Source organism: Bombina bombina, chromosome 7, assembly GCF_027579735.1.
Source record: "Bombina bombina isolate aBomBom1 chromosome 7, aBomBom1.pri, whole genome shotgun sequence".
Lineage (NCBI taxonomy): Eukaryota > Metazoa > Chordata > Amphibia > Anura > Bombinatoridae > Bombina > Bombina bombina.
Genome location: NC_069505.1, coordinates 12,856,090 through 12,880,580, shown reverse-complemented (window position 1 = coordinate 12,880,580; position 24,491 = coordinate 12,856,090). Strand labels below are relative to the sequence as shown.

Below are 24,491 nucleotides of genomic sequence, written 5' to 3'. Positions count from 1 at the left end.
AGGCAGCTCACTGACACTTCACACACACACTGACAGGCAGCTCGGTGACACCTTACACACACACTGACAGGCAGCTCACTGACACCTCACACACACAATGACAGGCAGCTCACTGACAGACTGCTAACTGACACTTCACATACACACTGACAGGCAGTTCCCTGACACCTAACACACACACTGACAGGCAGATCACTGACACTTAACACACTGACAGGCAGCTCACTGACACCTTGCACACACACTGACAGGCAGCTCACAGACACCTCACACACACGCTGACAGGCAGCTCACTGACACCTCAAACACTGACACTTCACACACACACTGACAGGCAGCTCACTGACATCTCACATACACACTGACAGGCAGCTGACACTTCACACTCACACACACACTGACAGACAGCTCACTGACACCTCACACACACACTGACACTTCACACACTGACAGGCAGCTCACTGACACTTCACGCACACACTGACAGGCAGCTCACTGACACTTCACTCACACACTGACAGGCAGCTCATTGACACCTCACACACACACTGAGAGGCAGCTCACTGACACCTCACACACACACTGAGAGGCAGCTCCCTGACAGCACACACACTGACAGGCAGCTCACTGACACTTCACAGACACACACTGACAGGCAGCTCACTGACACCTCACACACACACACACTGAAAGGTAGCTCACTGACACCTCACACACACAAACTGACAGGCAGCTCACTGACACCTCACACACACACACTGACAGGCAGCTCACTGACACCTCACACACACACACACTGACAGTCAGCTGACACTTCACACACACTGACAGGCAGCTCAGTGACACCTCACACACACACTGACAGGCAGCTCAGTGACACCTCACACACACACTGACAGGCAGCCCACTGACACCTCACACACACACACACTGACAGGCAGCTCACTGACACTTCACTAACACACTGACAGGCAGCTCACCGACACTTCACTCACACACTGAAAGACAGCTGACACTTCACACACACACTGACAGGCAGTTCACTGACACCTTACACACACACTTACATGCAGATCACTGACACTTAACACACACACACTGACAGGCAGCTCACTGACACCTCACACACACACACTGACAGGCAGCTCACTGACACCTCACACACACACACTGACAGGCAGCTCACTGACACCGCACACACTGACAGGCAATTCACTGACACCTCACACACTGACAGGCAGCTCACTGACACTTCACACACACACACACAGGCAGCTCACTGACACCTCACACACACACACTGACAGGCAGCTCACTGACACCTCACACACACACTGACAGGCAATTCACTGACACTTCACACACACACACACACAGGCAGCTCACTGACACCTCACACACACACTGACAGGCAGCTCACTGACACCTCACACACACTGAGAGGCAGCTCACTGACACCTCACACACACACTGAGAGGCAGCTCACTGACACTTCACACACTGACAGGCAGCTCCCTGACACTTCACACACTTCACACACACAGAGAGAAGCACACTCACAGGAACGAACAACTGGCTCAAAACTATTGTTAGCCTGCTCTATGGCGATTTACCACCTGGGTGCAGCTTCTTTTAGCCCAGTAATGATTTTCACAGATAAAATCTTTCCGGCAGTATATCAGTCTGATCCCGCCTATTATGGTCAGTCCAGCGACAAAATACCAGGCAATTCCTCTCTGAACAAGGAACACAGCAACCCCAGACGATCGTTTCGGCCTTCATTGGGCCTTGTCAGTGAGGTGTAGCAGTATTCCTCTAGGCACACTGAGCAAGGAGTCCACATCTGGTTTCCCCTTTTTCCCATAGGGAGACTAAATACACACAGAGAGAAGCACAGGAACGAACAACTGGCTCAATACTATTGCTCAGAACCTAGGCAAAAGATCAAAATTATAGGATTAAGAGAAGAGTGCAAAGAAAACCAACTCGCAGCCTCACAAACCCGTTCTACAGAGGCCTCAATCTTGAAGGCCCAAGAAGAAGAAAACAGAAAGAGCTGTAATTCTCACAGAAGACTGCTGTCCAGTCGACCCCTATGCCAAATGATACTACGTCTCAACCAGAGATAAGGAAAAGTGGCAGTAGCTTTCCGACCCTTACGTCTTCCAGAAAGCAAACAAACAACGCTAAGACTGGCGAAAATCTTTAGTCTCCTGTAGCTAGAAATAAAGAACCCACACAACTACTAAGTTGTGCCACAACCGTTCCTTATGAGAAGAAGGATTAGGACAGGGAGAAGGAACCACAATTTTCTGATTCATACTTTTGTCCGAAATCACTCTAGAACTGCCTTATCTGCATGAACCATGAGATAAGGAGAATTACACTGCAATGCTAAGAGCTCAGAACCCTCCGAACAAAAGATTAGCAGTAACAAATATAACTTCCAAGATAATAACTATAGAATGCAGAGGCTCAAACAGAGCCTGATGAAAAACTTTAAAAACATGGGTAAAACTACAAGAAGGAGCAACAGATTAACATACAGGCCTGATACTGGTCAGGGCCTGTCAAAAGGATTGAACATCCAGTACGTCTGCCAGACGCTTGTGTAACAGAATGGATAAGACGGAAATCAGACCAAGGAGGATACTGACAGATAACTCCTTCACAAGGCCTTCCTGGACAAAAGGCAAAATCCAAGGGATCCTGACCTTGTTCCAAGAAGACCCTATAGCCTCACACCAATAAAGGTTTTACACCAAAACTCTTTATTGACAGGCTTACAAGCCTGGATCATGGTCCCAATAACCGATTCGGAATTCCATGCTTAACGAAATCGAGCATTTGGATGAAGAAAAAACTCCTTGAGAAGGTCCATTCTCAGAGGAAGCCTCCATTGAGGTAAAAAAGACATTTATCCTAGGACTGCATACCAAATCCTGTGAGACCATGCAGGAGCTATAAAAATCAGACGCTCGCCTTGCTTGACCCGAGCGAAGGCTTGAGATAGGAGAGCAAATGTAGGAAGAGATATGTTCACCTGCCGTAGCATGGAGCTGCCAGTGCATCAGACAGAAAAAACCCAGGGGATCTCTCAACCTCGAACCGGATTTATGAAGCTTGGCTTTTAGACGAGACGCCGCCGCTCCAATTCCAACAATCCCATTTGGTTGTTAAACTGAGAGCCCTTACGGATGGAGACCCCACTCCCCAGGATGGAAAATCTGACTACACAGGAATCAGTTTCCCAAACTCCACACTTAGAATGTGGATTGCGGATAGACACAATTGTCAACTTCTGCCCCCTAACCAATCTAAAACACCTCCGACATGGCTAAGGAACTCATGGTAGTTGATAAAAAACCATAGAGGTGACAATGTCCGACTGGAAACCAGCTAAGGACTAACTGAGGACAAGACATCAGAGTATTGAAAAACGCTCCCATCTCCAAAAGGAGGACAGACACTTCCGAGTCCAAAAACCCTGCCCTAAACAGGGCCCAGGCCGATTCCCAGTCCAGCTGCTTTGCATCCGTGGACACAACACCCAGGAATGTCTCTTGAGGCAAGCGCCCTGAAACATCTTGAGAAAACACTACGCGGTAGAGACTCTTGTCGACTGACCTAGATCTATTCTACGAGACAGATCCAACTGTTCTTCCAATTTATGGAAAAACAGTTATACATTGAAAACACTGAAAGGGGAAGTCAAGTCAACAGTAGCTCCAACTTCCTGGATGCAAAATATCCAGCGATTTACTGGACCACAAAAAGCAAGTTGTTGGCCGTATAGGGTACTGCAGAAAAAGGAAACAAATAAACCCTTGACAGTCTGACCTCTGTCAGAAGATTCCTCTAGACCTAGAACCTAATAAGGTTTTGTAGAAGGAAAAAGGAACTCTCCTTCAGATTCATTTCCCCACTATGGGAAAGAAGCTTTGACAAGAGTTCTCAAAGAGAAACTGCTTGATGAATTAGTGACACCTGAGCATTATGATGTCCAGAAGGTATGTACTACCCCAGGAACTAAAAGTCCTTCTAGGACTTGAAGACAAAGTCTGTAGCCTGCAAAACATGATTTAGTCGAGGCTATTAGACCCCCCTCAGAGAGGGGGAACTCACTAAGAGTAACACAAAGCCACCGATAGATTTGAACTCTGGACCTTCAGCCTTTAAGGTAGCAAACTTGAGAAGATGCCAAATCCTGTGAAAGAAAAGTACACAACCTTTAGGTCTATGTTCGATATGAACAGGCCCTCTTGAACCAAAAACTACTTGAAGGTCAGAACCTGAGAAGCTTGAAGAAACCACCTAGCTCCCGTTCTCAGACAGTGACTAGAAATATCACTCCCAGAGAGAGAGAGGTCATCATATGGAATTGCAATTATCGAAAAGGAAAATCTGCTCCTGGGAAGAAATCAAGATTGGATTTCAAAGGTATGACTGACACAGGATATGGAAACCGAAAACTTTCCTATAGTTCTACTCTCTTGACGAGTAGTGAAAAAAACATCTTACCACCTACAAGTCAAAGGAATACTGTCAGACCAAGACCAACCAAGGTCACCTCCTTGAAAAGGAAACGCCAGAAGCATGAATTTGGGGGAAACTCTAAATATTAACCCTGCAACAGCAGAACGCTATCCTGGGCTGTACTGCTAAGCTACAGGGAGGACCTTTATCCTACCAATAGGCAGCCACAATATCCCTGTGGCAAGCACCGCAAGTCTAGAAAAAAACAAGGCACTGCTCTAGATAAGCAATTAAGCCTCCAGCTGCTTATCCAAGGATCTGTAAGAAACCAACTACCTTCCATAGGATCAAAGTTCTGAGTCATAGTAGAAAATCTCTTCTACTCAGGACACCGTGCATGAGAATGGATTCAGCGACAAGAAATCTTTTCAAGGACAGCATACAGGGAGAAACGGCATCCCTAGCCTCTCCCTTCCTGTAAAATTCCAAAGCACGTTGAAATGAGCAGGTTCACAAAAGACAAAATCTTCAAAGGTTGACAGCGACAGAGTAATCAATGTTGTCCATATAGCCAAAACCTCCTTTAACAGTACACGAGGTGTGCAAGGCAACATCTGAAGAAAACCACTTCAGATCAGATGAAGGAATTATACTGTCCGAATCTGAGAGTTCACGCACAGAACTACCGGCAAATTCTCCTCATTAAAACTTAGGAAGAAAAACAACCTGTGCAGAGCAGAAACCTTCAATCTAAATATAGCAAATGTCCTCTTGCATTTTCCCTGAAGCATAGGAAAAGCAGATCAAGCCACAGCTACCGCAGAGGATAGCTGAGCTGCAAATCTGCAGGCAAATACACTCCTCCTGGAGATTGAAAGGAACCGCAGGGCACTGTATGTGAGGTCAACAAAGCTTGAACAAGGGAATAGAAGCTGTATCATTGCCTGAACAGCATCATCCTAAGAGATATTGAGTTCAGGGATAACACAATGTGTTAAAAAATTATACCTGTCAGAACAAACAGGGTAGGACTCACAGTTGTACGCTAAAACACTTATAGCTCAAGCAACATCATGCATTACATATAGAAGAAGTCCCTAGTTTCCAAAAAGAAACCAAACTTAGCCCCTTAGAAACTGAAAGAGACACTCACCTTATTAAAGAAATATAACTTAATAAGATTTAGACTAATATAATAAATTATAGGGATGAGAAAGACCTGGTTTTATTAAATAATATGCACATCGTCTTCTACCCTTTCCTTATGTTAACATAACTTTTAAACAGAAATAGACACTCACATAAAAATCTAATATAACTTAATAAACATTAGATTAGTATAATAAAGGATAAGGCTGTTTGGCTGTTTGTCTTTATTAATAAATATGTATATCTCCCTCTGCCTTTCCTTAAGTGTTAATGGTAGAGAATGCATAACCTATTGCATAAGCAAAACAAAGGAACTTTGAGGCATAGATAGAATAACATAGCACTGCTATGAAAAAAACCTCCAGAGAGAGGATGTACTTAATAGAAAAAACTCCTCCGATCTATTGGCAACAAGGAGTCGTGGTTACAGACCGGCACAGATAGAGCCGAAAAATGGCGCCTCTCCGTCCAAATGAAGAAGGCGGGGCTTGCTAAGCCACGCAGGTCCAAAAAGTGCAAGTCCCCCAAACAAAAGAAGACTGAGCACTTACCTGTATCTAGCCGTCCGGCAGGAGGACAGCTCACCCGGCTTAAGAGGATGCCGCTCCTCACAGAGACCTGTGAAACAAGGAAAGACAGAGTAAACTTACTCAGGCATTCTATACCAGGGCAGCAGAGTGTTAGGAAAATGCAGCAAGGCCCACCTTACAAGTTCCTAACTGCTTTAAATACACCACCCTACTGAAGAGACTAACGTGGAGTACAGCTAAACCCAGCTTGTGATGGAAGATCAGAGCAAGCCGGCTCTGACATCAAAACAAAAAAATCTTGATAGAATAATCTTTATCAGACACCTAATTACTTCACCTCCTCCTTGCACTAGAGGTAAACAGAATGACTGGGGTTTGTGGGAAGGGAATTGATACTTAAAGGGACACTGTACCCAAATTTTTTCTTTTGTAATTCAGAAAGAGCATGCAATTTTAAGCAACTTTCTAATTTACTCCTATTATCAATTTTTCTTCGTTCTCTTGCTATCATTATTTGAAAAAGAAGGCATCTAAGCTTTTTTTTGGTTTCAGTACTCTGGACAGCACTTTTTTTATTGGTGGATGAATTTATCCACCAATCAGCAAGGACAACCCAGGTTGCTCACCAAAAATGGGCCGGCATCTAAACTTACATTCTTGCATTTCAAATAAAGATACCAAGATAATGAAGAAAATTTGATAATAGGAGTAAATTAGAAAGTTGCTTAAAATGTCATGCTCTATCTGAATCACGAAAGAAAATTTTTGGGTACAGTGTCCCTTTAACAGCTTTGCTATGGTGCTGTTTGCCGCCTCCTGCTGGCCAGGAGTGATATTCCCAACAGTAATTGATGATTCCGTGGACTCACAGTGTCATTAGAAAGAAACCACGCCCCCAGTCGCACCCCAACCACGCCTAAATGCAAAGTGTCCAGGAATCGCCTGGTCAAAAGGTGGCAACCCTAGTTGTGAGGTGTGTGAAGCTTTGTGTAAATTTGGATCTCTGCACCAGCAGTTAACACTTAATATGTATACATATATATTTATATATATATATATATACACACACACACATATATATATATATATATATATATATATATAAACACACACACACACACACATATACACAAACACATGTGTATATATATATATATATATATATATACACACACACACACACACATATACACAAACACATGTGTATATATATATATATATATATATATATATATATATACACACACACATATATATATACACACACACACACATATACACAAACACATGTGTATATATATATATATATATATATATATATATATATATATATATATATATATACACACACATATACACAAACACATGTGTGTATATATATATATATATATATATATATATACATACACATACACACACACATACATACAGTATGTATGTGTGTATATGTATATATATATACATACATACACACACACATACATATATATATCATTTTTTTGGAAAAATATATATATATCAAAGCGCCAGCAAATACGGCAGGGTTCAGAATAAAACCATAAGAACTTTGCAGCTTAATGCAGATATAAAGTTTATTAAATTTCTAAAACAATCCTCTAAAAACAGCTGGTGGTACAATATCTTATACCAATATCATACAATTCGGTACACATATAAAAAGTGGTTTTATAACATACAACAGATCATCTTACATGGATCCATGCATTAACAGTATAAATTTATACACAATGACAAATATTCGATTAATCCTTAAAATTGTTTCCAAAATTGTTTTGTTCACAAATATGGATGGATAAGGATGCAACTGTCCCTATCCTGTTTCCCTGATGTTCCGTGTGTGTGTTCGTATGAGCGAGTTGGGGTTATGACTTTAACCTTACTTGCAATGATTCCTTTTGTACTAAGAGCTGGAAAAAGGAGATCCGATACACTGTACCTCGTAGGAGGTTCAGTGGCGTTGTTCCGCTAAAAATAAAAATAAGACTCAGAGTCTTGAGAAAGGTCAGTGTATGACCGAAACGCGTCGACTGGTGAGTTACAATCTAATTCTTATATTTGTTTGAAAACAATCTGCACTATTATACACTTTTCTTGGCAGAAGGATTAAACACCCGGGTTATGCTGGAGCTGTTACCTGCCTATTAACGCTGAAGCCCAATTCCCGCTACAAGGAATATCACTGCACATAGACTCTTTTGAACCACCTAAAGAGGAATTAATCTTGCAAACTGTCGGGAGCACTCCAACGAACATTTTACCAATTGATTTATTTGTTTTATGATACTTTGTTTATCCGCTGTTATTTGGTCCAATCATGCTGGTTACTAGTGGAAATTGTTAAATCGTCCTCCATTGTTTTTTTGTAGTTTTTTGCTTTCACTGAGCACATACTTTTTATTTGGATTTTATTTGGATATATTTAACTGCTTATTGAATGAATTTATACCCACATATTGATTTCTGTGTAGGAATATAGTTCCTAAGTGTTACTTTTGAGACCACCTTATTTTTTATATTTATCAGCACCAACACTCATTTTTAATTTGGTTTTTAATTCATCACTTAGAAAACTTTTGACACAATTGTATTTACATCACTTTTAGGCACTAAACGCACACAGTCCAATATTTTTAGCGGAACAACGCCACTGAACCTCTTACGAGGTACAGTGTATCGGATCTCCTTTTTCCAGCTCTTAGTACAAAAGGAATCATTGCAAGTAAGGTTAACGTCATAACCCCAACTCGCTCATACGAACACACACACGGAACATCAGGGAAACAGGATAGGGACAGTTGCATCCTTATCCATCCATATTTGTGAACAAAACAATTTTGGGAACAATTTTAAGGATTAATCGAATATTTGTCATTGTGTATAAATTTATACTGTTAATGCATGGATCCATGTAAGATGATCTGTTGTATGTTATAAAACCACTTTTTATATGTGTACCGAATTGTATGATATTGGTATAAGATATTGTACCACCAGCTGTTTTTAGAGGATTGTTTTAGAAATTTAATAAACTTTATATCTTCATTAAGCTGCAAAGTGCTTATGGCTTTATTCTGAACCCTGCCGTATTTGCTGGCGCTTTGATATATATATATATATATTTCTGATTTTCCCACGCCTTGACCACTAGGGGTCATTTATCAGAACAAAAGGGTTCATTAGCAGTAGGCGCTAAGTGTCCACTCCCCTATATATCATTTTTTTATTTTTCAAACTTACGACTAGATTACGAGTTTTGCGTTATGAGGGGTACTAACTTGCATCAGCCAATAGAATTGTTTCACCTTTAATTCTGATTGGCTGATAGAATTCTATTAGCCAATCGGAATTCAAGGGACGCCATCTTGGATGATGTCATTTAAAGGAACCTTCATTCTGCAAGAAGACTTCGATTGAAGAGGATGCTCCGCGCAGGATGTCTTGAAGATGGAGCCGATCCGCGCCGGATGGATGAAGATAGAAGATGCTGTCTGGATGAAGACTTCTGCGGGCTTGGATGAAGACTTCTGCCGGCTTTGATGAGGACTTCTGCCGCTTCGTTGAGGATGGATGTCGGTTCTTCAAAAACTGTAAGTGGATCTTTGGGGGTTAGTGCTAGGCTTTTTAAAGGGTTTATTGGGTGGGTTTTATTTTTAGATTAGGGGTTTGGGTACTTGAAAAAGAGCTAAATGCCCTTTAAAGGACAATGCCCATCCAAATGACCTTTTCGGGGCAATGGGGAGCTTAAGTTTTTTTTCTAGTTAGGATTTTATTTGGGGGTTGGTTGTGTGGGTGGTGGGTTTTACTGTTGGGGGGTTGTTTGTATTTTTTTTACAGGTAAAAGAGCTGATTTCTTTGGGGCAATGCCCCGCAAAAGGCCCTTTTAAGGGCTATTGGCAGTTTAGTTTAGGTTAGGGTTTTTTTTTTTTATTTTGGGGGGGCTTTTTTATTTTGATAGGGCTATTAGTGTAATTACTAGTGTAATTAGTTTAAATATCTGATAATTTATTTTTTTATTTTGTGTAATTTAGTCATTTATGTAATTGATTTAATTGTAGTGTAACGTTAGGTGTTAGTGTAAGACAGGTTAGGTTTTATTTTACAGGTAAATTTGTATTTATTTTAACTAGGTTGCTAGTAAATAGTTAATAACTATTTACTAAATACAAAGTTGCCTGTAAAATAAAAATAAAACCTAAGCTATCTACAATGTAACTATTAGTTATATTGTAGCAAGCTTAGGGTTTATTTTACAGGTAAGTATTTAGTTTTAAATAGGAATAATTTAGTTCATTATAGTAATTTTATTTAGCTTTATTTAAATTATATTTAAGTTAGGGGTTGTTAGGGTTAGGGTTAGACTTAGATTTAGGGGTTAATACATTTAATATAGTGGTGGCGATGTTGGGGGCGGAAGATTAGGGGTTAATATATATAATGTAGGTGGCAGCGATGTTAGGGGCGGCAGATTAGGGGTTAATAATATTTAACTAGTGTTTGCGATGCGGGAGTACAGCGGTTTAGGGGTTAATATGTTTATTATAGTGGCCGCGACGTTGGGGGCGGCAGATTAGGGTTAATAAGTGTAGGTTCGTTGTGGCGACATTGGGGGCGGGAGATTAGGGGTTAATAAATATAATGTAGATGTTGCGATGTCGGGGGCGGCAGATTAGGGGTTAATAAGTGTAATATTAGGGGTGTTTAGACTCGGGGTTCATGTTAGGTGTAAACATAAATTTTGTTTCCCCATAGGAATCAATGGGGCTGCGTTACGGAGCTTTACGCTACTTTATTGCAGGTGTTAGGCTTTTTTTTTCAGCCGGCTCTCCCCATTGATGTCTATGGGGAAATTGTGCACGAGCACGTAAAACCAGCTTTCAGCAGCGCTGGTATTGGAGTGCGGTATGGAGCTCAATTTTGCTTTATGCTCACTTCTTGCCTAATAATGCCGGGTTTTTGTAAACCTGTAATACCAGCGTTGTAGGGAAGTGAGCGGTGACAATAACTTGCAAGTTAGTACTGCACCCCTCATAACGCAAAACTCGTAATCTAGCCGTAAGTTATTTCTACAACTCATTTGAAGTTCAGACTAAGTGATATTGCATTATTATGCATTTAATCTACTGTATTTACCGGTCCTTTAACAGCATGTTTGCTGTTGAGACAAATATTTAATAATATTAAATATTAATATATGGGACTAAGTAAATAATGAGTAATATATTATGTATATAAGAGCAGAATATAAAGTCTGATCATCAGTGTAATATACAGAGGGTCAAATGACCCCTATTTGTAAAGAAGTTTAAAGGGACATGAAATCCCAAATTTTTCGTTCATGATTCAGATAGAGCATCACATTTTCTTTGATCTTTTGGTATCTTTTGTTGAAAAGCAGGGCGGAAAGCTCAGTAGCATGCATGTGTCTAAAGCATTTCCTGCTATATAGTGCTGCAGATGCTACGTAGGTATCTCATCAACACAGAATATCATGAGAACAAAACTAAAATTCAATTGGAAACTAAAATTATATGCCGTGTCTGAATCACAGAAGAGGTTTTTTGGGGTTTTATATCCCTTTAATTTATATTTTTTACTGCTTATGCCTAAGGCCCTGATATTCCAGCTTGAAGAGGAATTGTAGTGCAGACTTCACAAAGGCTGAACTCACTGAATTTTCAAAAGAAAAAAGGATGGAACTCTCCAGCACGGCGAGATCTCTCTCATTTCTGTATGTGAAGCAGAGACAAGCCCAGCGCAATACCAGCACGGCGAGATCTCTCTCATTTCTGTATGTGAAGCAGAGACAAGCCCAGCGCAATACCAGCACGGCGAGATCTCTCTCATTTCTGTATGTGAAGCAGAGACAAGCCCAGCGCAATACCAGCACGGCGAGATCTCTCTCATTTCTGTATGTGAAGCAGAGACAAGTCCAGCGCAATACCAGCACGGCGAGATCTCTCTCATTTCTGTATGTGCAGCAGAGACAAGTCCAGCGCAATACCAGCACGGCGAGATCTCTCTCATTTCTGTATGTGAAGAAGAGACAAGCCCAGCGCAATACCAGCACGGCGAGATCTCTCTCATTTCTGTATGTGCAGCAGAGACAAGCCCAGCGCAATACCAGCACGGCGAGATCTCTCTCATTTCTGTATGTGAAGAAGAGACAAGCCCAGCGCAATACCAGCACGGCGAGATCTCTCTCATTTCTGTATGTGCAGCAGAGACAAGCCCAGCGCAATACCAGCACGGCAAGATCTCTCTCATTTCTGTATGTGAAACAGAGACAAGCCCAGCGCAATACCAGCACGGCGAGATCTCTCTCATTTCTGTATGTGCAGCAGAGACAAGTCCAGCACAAGTCCAGCACAATACCAGCACGGCGAGATCTCTCTCATTTCTGTATGTGAAGCAGAGACAAGCCCAGCGCAATACCAGCACGGCGAGATCTCTCTCATTTCTGTATGTGAAACAGAGACAAGCCCAGCGCAATACCAGCACGGCGAGATCTCTCTCATTTCTGTATGTGAAGCAGAGACAAGCCCAGCGCAATACAGCGCTGCATGAGATTTGTTACACTTTGTGCTTTATATTAATATAAACTTTCATGAATGAGTGCCCGGTTTTTACAAATATTATTAAAAACAGTGGCACTTTTATTCATGAAACTTTAAATTGCAGCGTATATTTACAAATAGTCATCTTTTTCTTCAGCAAAGCCGGATTGGCGATCCCCCGCCCGCAGCTCCTCTGTACTTACATCAGCAATGATGAAACCGGCTTCCTCCAATCATGGCGTGCACCCCACAGCGGCCATCTTGTGAGGCCACGCCGTGATTGGAGGAAGCTGGTTTCGTCATTGCTGTGTAACTACAGCAGGAGCCGCGAGCGGGGAATCGCCAATCCGGCTTTGCTGAAGAAAAAGGTGACTATTTGTAAATATACGCTGCAATGTAAAGTTTCATGAATAAAAGTGCCACTGTTTTTAATAGTATTTGTAAAAACCGGGCACTCATTCATGAAAGTTTATATTTACTTTAAAGGGATACGAAACCCAAACATTTTCTTTTGCGACTTAGACCTAACATAAAATTTAAAAAAAAGTTTCCAATTTATTTCTATTATCAAATTGACTTTGTTCCCATGATATTGTGCGTTAAAGAGATACCCAGATAGGCATCTGGAGCACTATATAGCAGGAAATAGTGCTGCCATATAGTGCTCTTGCATATGGATAACATTCTTGCAAAGCTGCTGCCATATAGTGCTCCAGATATGGGCCGGCTCCGAAGCGTATGTCCCTGCTTTTCAACAAAAGATACCAAAAGAACAAAGAAACGTGATAATCGCTGCTCTATCTGAATCATGAAAGAAATGTTTTGGATTTTATTTCTCTTTAAAGTGATTGCAAAGTTTAATGAATAAGTGCCCAGTATCAAATAATACTCTTAAAAACAGGAGCACTTAATTAACTTTTACAATGACGCTTATTTTTTACCTTTTCGATATGGTAAACATAACACTGATCCTCCGCCAGCATCTGCTGCTTTCATTAGCATATATATGACTAATCATCAATCTGCTAAAGAAAGCAGCAGATGTGGGCGGAGAATCAGCGTTATGTTTACCATAATGCAAAAGTATTTAAAAAAATAAGCATCATTGTAAACTGTAATGAATTAAAGTGCCCCTGTTTTAAGAGAATTATTTGATACTGGGCTTTAATTTGTTTAAGTTTACAATCACTTTAAGCTTTGCACTTTCTCATTTGTATTTTAATACATTTACATTTTGATCTAGCAGTGATTTTACACATTATGATTATGCTTTGTAGGTTTCTGTGTTACTTTAATACCTTAAGATCATACTTTGTATAAAATTACATTGCACTTTGTATTTTCTCCATAGTAAACTTACACTCTCAGAAAGTGGGAGGGTCAGGGCAGTTCCCTGGGCTGAACAGGGGATTTCCAAGGGTATGCATATAAAGAGAGAAGCGCTCTACCAGGAACGAACAACAGCTCATCAGCTAGTTCTTTGGCGATTTACCACCCAAAAACAGTCTCTTTTAGACCAGTGTGCTTTTCACAAAGGAAAACTTTCCTTTAGTATATCAGTCTGATCCCGCCAAGTAAGGTCAGTCCAGCCCCGAAATACCAGGCAATTCTCCTCTGAACAAGGAACATGACAACCCCAGACGATCGTTTCGGTCTCCTATGGGCCTCGTCAGTAAGGTGCAGCCACATTCCTCTAAGCACACTGGGCAAGGAGTCCACGTCTGGTTTCCCCCATTACCCATAGGGAGACTTCCCCAGGGTCATATTAATTTGCATACAAAGAGAGAAGCACTCTACCAGGAACGAACTGTGTGTATGTATATGTGTATGTATATGTATACGAAGAGAGAAGCGCTCTACCAGGAACGAACAACAGCTCATTATCTAGTTCTATGGTGATTTACCACCCGGAAGCAGCCTCTTTTAGACCAGTGTGCTTTTCACAATGGAAAACTTTTCCAATTGCTCTTGGGTCACCATAAGAGTAATGGGGAAACCAGATGTGGACTCCATGCACACTTGCCCTTAGAGAGATACAACTGCACCTCACTGACGAGGCCCATAGGAGGCCAAAAGGATAGTCTGGGGTTTTTGCTTCCCTTGTTCAGAGAAGAATTGCCTGGTATTTTGGCGCTGAACGGTCTTTGGGCAGGGTCAGACTGATATGCTTCAGGATATTTTTTCTCTGTGAAGGGGCATAGTGTGCAAAAAGAACGCGCACCCTAAGGAGTTACAATAAAAATGAACATGCATGGAAGTTATTCCAGCTTCTGTTCTATCTCATGGAGTGCTGTTCTCTCTCTTCCGAGTTCCCAGGGTATGTCTGAAGCTCTCTCACAAGTCTTGTGAAATTTCTGGGCCATAGAAAGTAATGATGCTCTGTGGGAAACTGAAGCTGACAGTTTTTCAGTTTTAATATAAATAAAAGACATGCAAAGTGCAATCTAATTTGTAAAAGATACACATAAATATACAAAGTATGAGCCTAATTTGTTAAAGTTACACAGAAACTGTTAAAGTATAATCAGAACTTGTAAAATGACCATCCTAAATAAACTGTTGTATAGAAAATAAAATACAAAATAGAAAGTGCAAAGTTTAAATGTAATAAAAAGTGTAAAGTGATATAAAATAGAAAGCACAAAGTGTAAATGCAGCAGAACTTTCATGTCATGCAGTGCTACATTGCACTGAACTTGTGTCTCCTTCACATACAGAAAAGCAGGGAACGCCCCTTGGAGAAGTAAAGCAAAATCTGACTTTTGAATATTTCACTAGGCATCTCGCAATGCTGGAGGATCATTTTGGAATATATAACCTGAGCGGAGAGGTTTTGTATATCAGGGCCTACGAGAAACCTGGGGTGTATCTGCTCCTCTGTGGTTGACCACCCTCTGTCTCTATGGCTTTGCAAGACCCTACCATTTATACAATGTCTGTACGCTGTGTGTCACACAGTCACTCACTGAGATCTTGGTGGTTGTTACAAGATGGCAGCTGAGTGGGGTCAGATGGGAAGCTGCAGTCCCAGTCATCTATCTCCTGGATGTCTTCGTTAGCTAATGAGAGAAACATACAGCGTTATCAATAGGTGTGGGTGGTTTTATGCTGCTTATTATGGCAGGTCTGTGTGATTTTAGGTGCAGACAATCACCCAGGTCTAGGGACATGGTGTGAAGAGTCATTGCACCTGTCACTTACTGGCATGTTCCCTCATCTGGATTAGCGTGGGAATAACTGGGGGACTCCTCGATTGCAGGAAAAACAGAACAAGAAGCGTCAAGGCGTAATTATTGAGCTGTGGTCCTCCTCCTAATGGGTTGCCTGAAGTGATCACAGAGATAAGTTAGGACACTACAGTCTTGTACCCTCCCCAGAGCCACAGAACATTTTACAGACCTGCTCCTCGGTTTCTAAGCAAAACTGAATTAGAAAACAAAATTTATGCTTACCTGATAAATGTATTTCTTGACACAGATCATCTAATTACTATTGGGAATATCACTCCTGCCCAGCAGGAGGCGGCAAACAACACCCAGCAAAGCTGTTAAATATCACCTCCCTTCCCTCCAACCCCAGTCATTCGACCAAAGCAAAGGAGAGAAAGGAAGCAACAAGGTGCAGAGGTGTCTGAGGTTTATAGCATGACAAAAGCCTGTCTTAAAAACAGGACGGGCCGTGGACTCATTGTGTCAAGAAATAAATAAATTTATTAGGTAAGCATACCTTTTGTTTTCTTTCTAATGACACAATGAGTACATGGATCATCTAATTACTATTGGGAATCAATACCCAAGCTAGAGGACATAGATGATATGGGAGGGACAAGACAGGGAACCTAAACTGAAGGCACCACTGCTTGAAGAACCTTTCTCCCAAAAGCCTCAGCCGAAGCAAAAGTATCAAATTTTTAGAATTTAGAAAAAGTGTGAAGAGAGGACCAAGTTGCAGCCTTGCAATTCTGCTACACAGAAGCTTCATTTTTTAACGCCCAGGAAGAGGAAACAGCCCTTGTAGAATGAGCCGTAACTCTCTCAGGAGGCTGCTGTTCAGCAGTTTCATAGGCCAAGCGAATGATACTCTTCAGCCACAAAGAAAAAGAAGTAGCCGTAGCTTTCTGACCCTTACGTTTTCCAGAGAAAACCACAAACAGAGCAGAAGACTGACGAAAATCCTTAGTCGCCTGTAAATAGAATTTCAATGCACACACCACATCCAGATTGTGCAGCAGACATTCCTTCTGAAAAGAAGGGTTAGGACACAAGGAAGGAACAACAATCTCCAGATTAATGTTCCGATCTGAAATCCCTTTAGGGAGAAACCCTAACTTAGTACTCAAAAACTACCTTATCCGAATGAAAAATAAGGTAAGGAGACTCATACTGTAATGCTGAGAGCTCTGAAACTCTATAAGCAGATGAAATAGCAACCAGAACAAAACCTTTCAAGATAATAATATCTAAGGAATGCATAGGCTCAAACGGAGCTGTTGAAGAACTTTAAGAACTAGATAAAGACTCCAAGGAGGAGTAACCAGTTTAAACACAGGCCTGATTCTGACCAAGGCCCGACAGAACGATTGCACGTCTGGTATATCCGCCAGACGTTTATGTAACAAAATAGACAAGGCAGATATTGGACCCTTTAGGGAGCTTGCCGATAAACCCTTCTCCAAGCCCTCTTGGAGAAAAGACAAAATTCTAGGAATCCGCTCTACTCCAAGAGTATCCTCTGGATTCACACCAATGCAGATATTTACGCCATATCCTATGGTAAACCTTTCTAGTCACAGGCTCAAGGGCCTGAATCATGGTCTCAGTGACCGATTCTGAAAATCCACGCTTAGATGAAATCAAGCATTCAATCTCCAAACAGTCAGCTTCAGAGAAACTAGATTTGGATGAAGGAAGGGCCTCTGAAGTAGAAGGTCCTTTCTTAATGGAAGCCTCCAAGGTGGACGAGATTACATCTCCACCTGGTCTGCATACCAGATCCTGCGAGGCCATGTCGGAGCAATGAGAATCACTGACGCCCTCTCTTGTTTGATTCGAGCAATGAGCCGAGGAAGGAAAGCGAAAGGAGGAAAAAAAGGTATGCTAGACTGAAATTCCAAGGAACCGCCAGAGCATCTATCAGTACCGCCTGAGGATCCCTGGACCTTTACCCGTACCTCGGGAGCTTGGCTTTCTGACGAGATGCCATGAGATCTAGGTCCAGCTGTCTCCATTTGGGAATCAAGTTGGAAAACACTTCCGGATGAAGTTCCCATTCCCCCGGGTGAAAGGTATGTCTGCTCAGGAAATCAGCTTCCCAATTGTCCACTCCTGGAATGTGGATTGCAGATAGATAGCAGTTGTGGGTCTCTGCCCACTGAATAATCTTGGACACCTCTGACATGGCCAAGGAGCTCTGAGATCCTCCCTGATGATTGATGTAAGCCACTGAGGATATGTTGTCCAATTGAAATCTGATAAACCGGGCTGAAGCTAACTGAGGCCAGGCCAGAAGAGCATTGAAGAATGCTCTCAGCTCTAGAATGTTTATGGGAAGAACAGACTTCTCCTGAGTCCATGTCCCTTGAGCCCTTAGAAGGCCCCAGTCTGCTCCCCAACCTAGTAGGCTGGCGTCTGTTGTCACAATCACCCAGGAGGGTCTGCTAAAAACAGACTCCCTGGGCCACCAAGGAAGAGAAACTCTTGTCAAATGACCCAGATGAATTTGCGGAGAAGAATCGAATAATCCCCATTCCACTGCCTGAGCATGCATAACTGCAGAGGCCTGAGGTGGAAACGAGCAAACAGGATGATGTCCATAGCGGCTACCATCAGACCGATTACCTCCATATATTGAGTCACTGATGGCTGAAGAGAGGATTGAAGTGCCAGACAAGCATTGAAAATTTTCAATTCTCTGACCTCTGTCAGAAATATCTTCATCAATATGAAATCTATTATGGTTCCCCAGAAGACTACTCTTGTAGATGGAATTAAGGAACTCCTTTCCAGACTCACTTTCCAACCATGAGAGCGCAGAAAGGATAAGAGCATCTCTGTGTGTGAGTTCGCTAGATGAAAGACTGAACCAGAATGTCGTCCAAATAAGGTGCCATTGCTTTCCTCTATTCCAAGATTGGATGGGTCTCCAGGAAGGCTTGGACTGTTCCTGTTTTGTAGAGGAAGAGGAAGGTTTACCCTTGAAGTTTAGAAAGGAACGAAAATTACTCTGATGTCCCTTCTACTTATTTCTCTTATCCTGAGGGAGGACACATCCTTCTCCTCCTATAATATCGGAAATCTCAGCCAAAGATGGCCAAACAAGATCTTACCCTTGTAAGGAATACCCAAAAGCTTAGACTTAGACAACACATCTGCCGACCAAGATTTCGACCACAAGGCTCTGCGAGCCAGAATGGCAATCCCGATTCTTATCCATAGGATCCTTAAAAGAACAGCTATCCTCTATGGGAATTATAGTTCTCTTAGCTAAAGTGGAAATTGCCCCTTCCCCTTGGGGACCATTTGCCAAGACTCCTTAATAGAGTCATCAATGGGAAACATCTTCTTAAAAATAGGAGAAGGAGAAAAGGGAATGCCCGGCTTCTCTCATTCCTTAACAATAAATTCTGTAGCCCGATCTGGTACGGGAAAACATTCCAGCATGGAAGGTACATCATAATACTTGTTAAGTTTACTAGAGTTATTAGGATTGATAACAACAATAGAGTAAAAGTTGTCCAGACTAGCCAAAACCTCCATGAGTAGTGAACGGAGGTGCTCTAGCTTAAACCTGAAGGATACAACTTCAGCATCAGAAGAAGGAATTACACTGTCAGAATCTGAGATCTCACCCTCAGATGCTACCGAAGAATCCTCCTCATCAGATCTATGAGAGGGAATATTCAGAATAGCCAAGAATGAGTCAGACACCTTACGCACTGATTGTTTAGACTTCCTCTTGCACTTTCCCTGTAGCATGGGAAAGACAGAAAACTGCAGAAGACATGAGGGAAGCAATGTTTTGCAAAGAGACCCCAGACTGAGCTTGAGAGGAAGCGCAGGGCACTGTATTAATGGGTAATAACATTTGGGACGCCTGAGGAGAAATATGCAGCATATTTTGAACATTGTCAGAAGACTCCTCGACAGCATCCGTCTTAGACAATATTGGCTCAAAAAGTCTATCCTTAAAAGCATCTTTAAAAGTATTCAAACTTTAATAAAAATTTATTTAGACAAAACCGTTTTATTTAAATTTTAAAACGAAACTGCTTTATTTTTGAAGCAATGCAAAAATGAAATTGATTTATTTATCATCTAACGTTTCATAAAACAGCTTCTACACCAGCGGTCGCCAACCAGTGGTCCGTGGACCACCAGTGGTCCACGAGAAGATGTTGGTGGTCCTTAACACCATAAAGCAGGAATTATCTCCTCTGATGGTGTCACCCCCGTCGCGCCGCAACTCCCTACAGTGCCTGGCTGGACATCAGTGAAAACCGACGGAGCAGGAGTTAAATTACAATCTCCCTATGCACTTTGCGTAGTACTGCGCAACTTGGGTAGCTAGATTGTATTTTTTAACTCCTCCCGTCCGGCGCGTTGCTCAGACTAAGATGCTTCCATTCTAAAGCCAGCAGAGGTTGGTATAGTCTTGGCTTGAAATAGTGGAATTAAAGTATATAGAAAAAGAAAATCTTTAAAAAGAATTATCTATTTCATTAATTTTCTTCCCTTTACCTGTCTCTTTGTAGTAGTTTTCCTAATTCCCTCACATGGACTTACATCACTGTTTGTCTTCCTCCCCTCCATCTTCTTTTTTTATTTTTATTCTAATAATTTTCCCGCACACAAAGCCATTGAATAATTTTCCCACGCACAAAGCCACCTGAGTTCCAGCAGATCAGCCATATCCCACCAGTATTATAGTAATTGCCAGTAACATCAGTCGTGCTTAGCTCACATCCATATTGAGAGCTTTCTGATAAAAACGTAATTTATGACTCCAATGTCTGTCCATGATCACAAGTAGTTTTGAATAATTCCTAACTGGGGAAGTAACTTGGAAGTCTTGTGGTCCTTTAAACATTATTCTTTTTTCCCCACCTTCTGCCTTCTCTGTTTCCAGCTCAAAAGTTGTCCCTCACCCTTTATCTGTCATTTGGAAGTATTCTCTCAGTTCTGTCATTCTTAAAAATGTGTAAATATATACATAATGTAAACTTAGCTATGGTTATACTACTTATGTACAGTATGTGTGTGTATATATACATTATAGAGGTTTGTTCCTTTTAAAAAAAAATCATGTTAGTGGTCCACAGGATTAAAAATTGTGAGTTTAGTGGTCCCTGAGGTCCGAAAGGTTGGCGACCCCTGCTCTACACCTCCGCTTTTAGCTCTGCTGAGGTGCCTATGTTTATACAGGAAATATGTGTATGTAAAAACGGCCTTCGTGTGAGTAAACAATCAGAGCTGCTACAAATGATACCACAAACGATCGTTTGTCCGTTATGAACAAAAAAATTGCAAGCTGCAATGAATCTCTCCTCCTATACAGGAAGTGAGAGAATAATAAGTGCGCAACAGCTAAAATTACCGCCACACAAGCCCCGCCCATCGTGAGCGTGTCAAATAACGTCTGTCCGACATTTAAAGTGAATCTTCGTTATAATAACAGAAATATCACAAACATTGAGTCAAGTTCTCATCCAGTCCCCATTGCCTGCAAACACTGCCTTACATACTCCCCTTAACACTAGGAGAAATGTAATAAACATCTCCCAGCAGGGAAATAATAAAGTGCCATAATTTTTTCCTTAATACTGCTTAAGAAAATAAAATTAGCACTTGCCTCAATAAAATCTGCCTGGCCGCAAGGCAGCTCACTAGGTTTGAGAGGTCCTATCCCTCACATGGACCTGTGGAAAATAATAATAAGGGCAGCAACTTTTATTTAAATATGAGGGAGGCGCAGTAAGAATTACGTCCCACAAGTTCCCTTTGCTTAAAAGCCACCAATGCTCTACTGAATAGACTGAAATGGACTATGGCTACACCCTGGAGTAAAAAACAGCACATACTAGTACTGCAAATAAAATAAAATCTTGATTGAAGAATCTTTCCAGACACCTAACTTTACCACTTCCTTACACTAACGTAGGCAAAGAGAATGACTGGGGTTGGAGGGAAGGGAGGTGATATTTAACAGCTTTGCTGGGTGCTCATGATCCGTGGACTCATAGTGTCATTAGAAAGAAACAATTTATGCTTACCTGATAAATGTATTTCTTTCTTGACACGATGAGTCCACAGATCATCTAATTACTATTGGGGAATATCACTCCTGCCCAGCAGGAGGCGGCAAAGAGCACCACAGCAAAGCTGTTAAATATCACCTCCCTTCCTTCCAACCCCAGTCATTCGACCGAAGCAAAGGAGAGAAAGAAAGCAACATGGTGCAGAGGTGTCTGAAGTTTATAATATACCAACAACCTGTCTAAAGAACAGGGCGGGCCGTGGACTCATCGTGTCAAGAAAGAAAGAAAGAAATTTATCTGGTAAGCATAAATTTTGTTTTCTTTCTAATGACACGATGAGTCCACGGATCATCTAATCACTAATGGGAATCAATACCCAAGCTAGAGTACACAGATGATAAGGGAGGGACAAGACAGGGAACCTAAACGGAAGGCACCACTGCTTGAAGAACCTTTCTACCAAAAGCGGCCTCAGCCGAGGCAAAAGTGTCAAATTTATAGAATTTTGAAAAAGTGTGAAGAGAGGACCAAGTTGCAGCCTTGCAAATCTGTTCCACAGAAGCTTCATTTTTGAATGCCCAGGAAGAGGAAACAGCCCTCGTAGAATGAGCCGTAACTCTCTCAGGAGGCTGCTGTCCAGAAGTTTCATAGGCAAAGTGAATGAAACTCTTCAGTCACAAAGAAATAGAAGTAGCCGTAGCTTTATGACCCTTACATTTCACAGAGAATACCTAAAACAGAGCAGAAGACTGACGAAAATCCTTAGTTGCCTGTAAATAGAATTTTAATGCACGCACCACGTCCAGGTTGTGCAAAAGCCGTTCCTTTTGTGAAGAAGGATTAGGACACAAGGAAGGAACAACAATCTCCTGATAAATGTTCTGGTTTGAAACTACTTTAGGGAGGAACCCTAACTTAGTACGCAAAACCACCTTATCCGAATGAAAAATAAGGTAAGGAGACTCATACTGTAATGCCGAGAGCTCTGACACTCTACGAGCAGATGAAATAGCAACAAGAAACAAAACTTAATATCTAAGGAATGCATAGGTTCAAACGGAGCCCTTTGAAGAACCTTAAGAACTAAATTAAGACTCCAGGGAGGAGTAATTGACTTGAACACAGGCCTGATTCTGACCAAGGCCTGACAAAACAATTGCACGTCTGATACGTCCGCCAGACGTTTACGTAACAAAATAGACAAGGTAGATATTTGATCCTTTAGGGAACTTGCCGATAAACCCTTCTCTAAACCTTCTTGGAGAAAGGACAGAATTCTAGGAATCCTAACTCTACTCCAAGAGTAGCCCTTGGATTCACGCCAATATAGATATTTACGACATATCTTGTGGCAAATCTTTCTAGTCACAAGTTTACGAGCCTGAATCATGGTCTTAAAGACCGATTCTGAAAATTTACGCTTGGATAAAATTAAGTGTTCAATCTCAAAGCAGTCAGCTTCAGAGAAACTAGATTTGGATGAAGGAAGGGTCCTTGAAGAAGAAGGTCCTTCCTCAAAGGAAGTCTCCTAGGTGGAAGAGATGACATGTCACACGGTCTGCATACCAAATCCTGTGAGGCCACGCCGGTGCAATGAGGATCACCGACGCCCTTTCCTGCTTGATTCGAGGAATGAGAGCGAACGGAGGAAATAGGTATACAAGAATGAAATTCCAAGGTAACTACAGGGCGTCTATCAGTACCGACTGAGGGTCCCTTGACCTCGACCCATATCTCGGGAGCTTGGCATTCTGCCACGATGCCATGAGGTCCCGATCCGGCTGTCCAAATTTGAGATTCAGGCTGGAAAACACTTCCAGATGGAGTTCCCACTCCCACGGGTGAAAGGTCTGCCTGCTCAGGAAGTCCGCCTCCCAGTTGTCCACTCCTGGGATGTGGATCACCAACAGATAGCAATTGTGGGTCTCTGCCCATTGAATGATCATGGCTACCTCTGTCATGGCCAAGGAACTCTGAGTTCCTCCCTGATGATTGATGTAAGCCACTGAAGTTATGTTGTCCGACTGGAACCTGATGAACCGAGGCCAGGTCAGAAGAGCATTGAAGATTGCTCTCAGCTCCAGAATGTTTATGGGTAGAACAGACTCCGACCGAGTCCATGTTCCCTGAGCCTTTAGAGAGCCCCAGACTGCTCCCCATCCCAGAAGGCTGGCATCTGTTGTCACAATCACCCAAGGAGGGTCTGCGGAAGCAGGTTCCTTTGGAGAGATGATCCTGAGACAACCACCGAAGAAGAGAATCCCTTGTCTCCTGCTCCATCTGTAATCGCGGAGACAGATCCACATAATCTTCGTTCCACTGACTGAGCATGCTTAACTGCTGTCAGGCACAACTAAGAAAGAAAAAAATGTGTGCAGCTTAGTTATTTGGACCACAACTGCTGGGAATGAAAAAAACAATAAAAATTGTATGGTTGTTTGCAACAGAGTGATAAGGTAAAACAAAGATTAGGAATTAGGCAGCTATGTAAAACCTTATTCCTTATTG

At 41.9% G+C, this 24,491-nt stretch overlaps 1 protein-coding gene across 2 annotated transcripts in view; it reads right to left on the bottom strand.

Moving 5' to 3' along the window:
• TUT1 (terminal uridylyl transferase 1, U6 snRNA-specific) overlaps nucleotides 1-24,491 on the bottom strand; it is a 61,728-nt gene that overhangs the window by 6,747 nt on the left and 30,490 nt on the right. For both annotated transcript variants that reach the window (XM_053719957.1, XM_053719958.1), the window contains exons 8-9: nucleotides 15,932-16,054; nucleotides 15,697-15,789 (exon numbers count right to left, since the gene is read on the bottom strand). In XM_053719957.1, coding sequence (XP_053575932.1) covers nucleotides 15,697-15,789; nucleotides 15,932-16,054 — 216 coding nt within the window. The remainder of the gene's footprint in view (nucleotides 1-15,696; nucleotides 15,790-15,931; nucleotides 16,055-24,491) is intronic.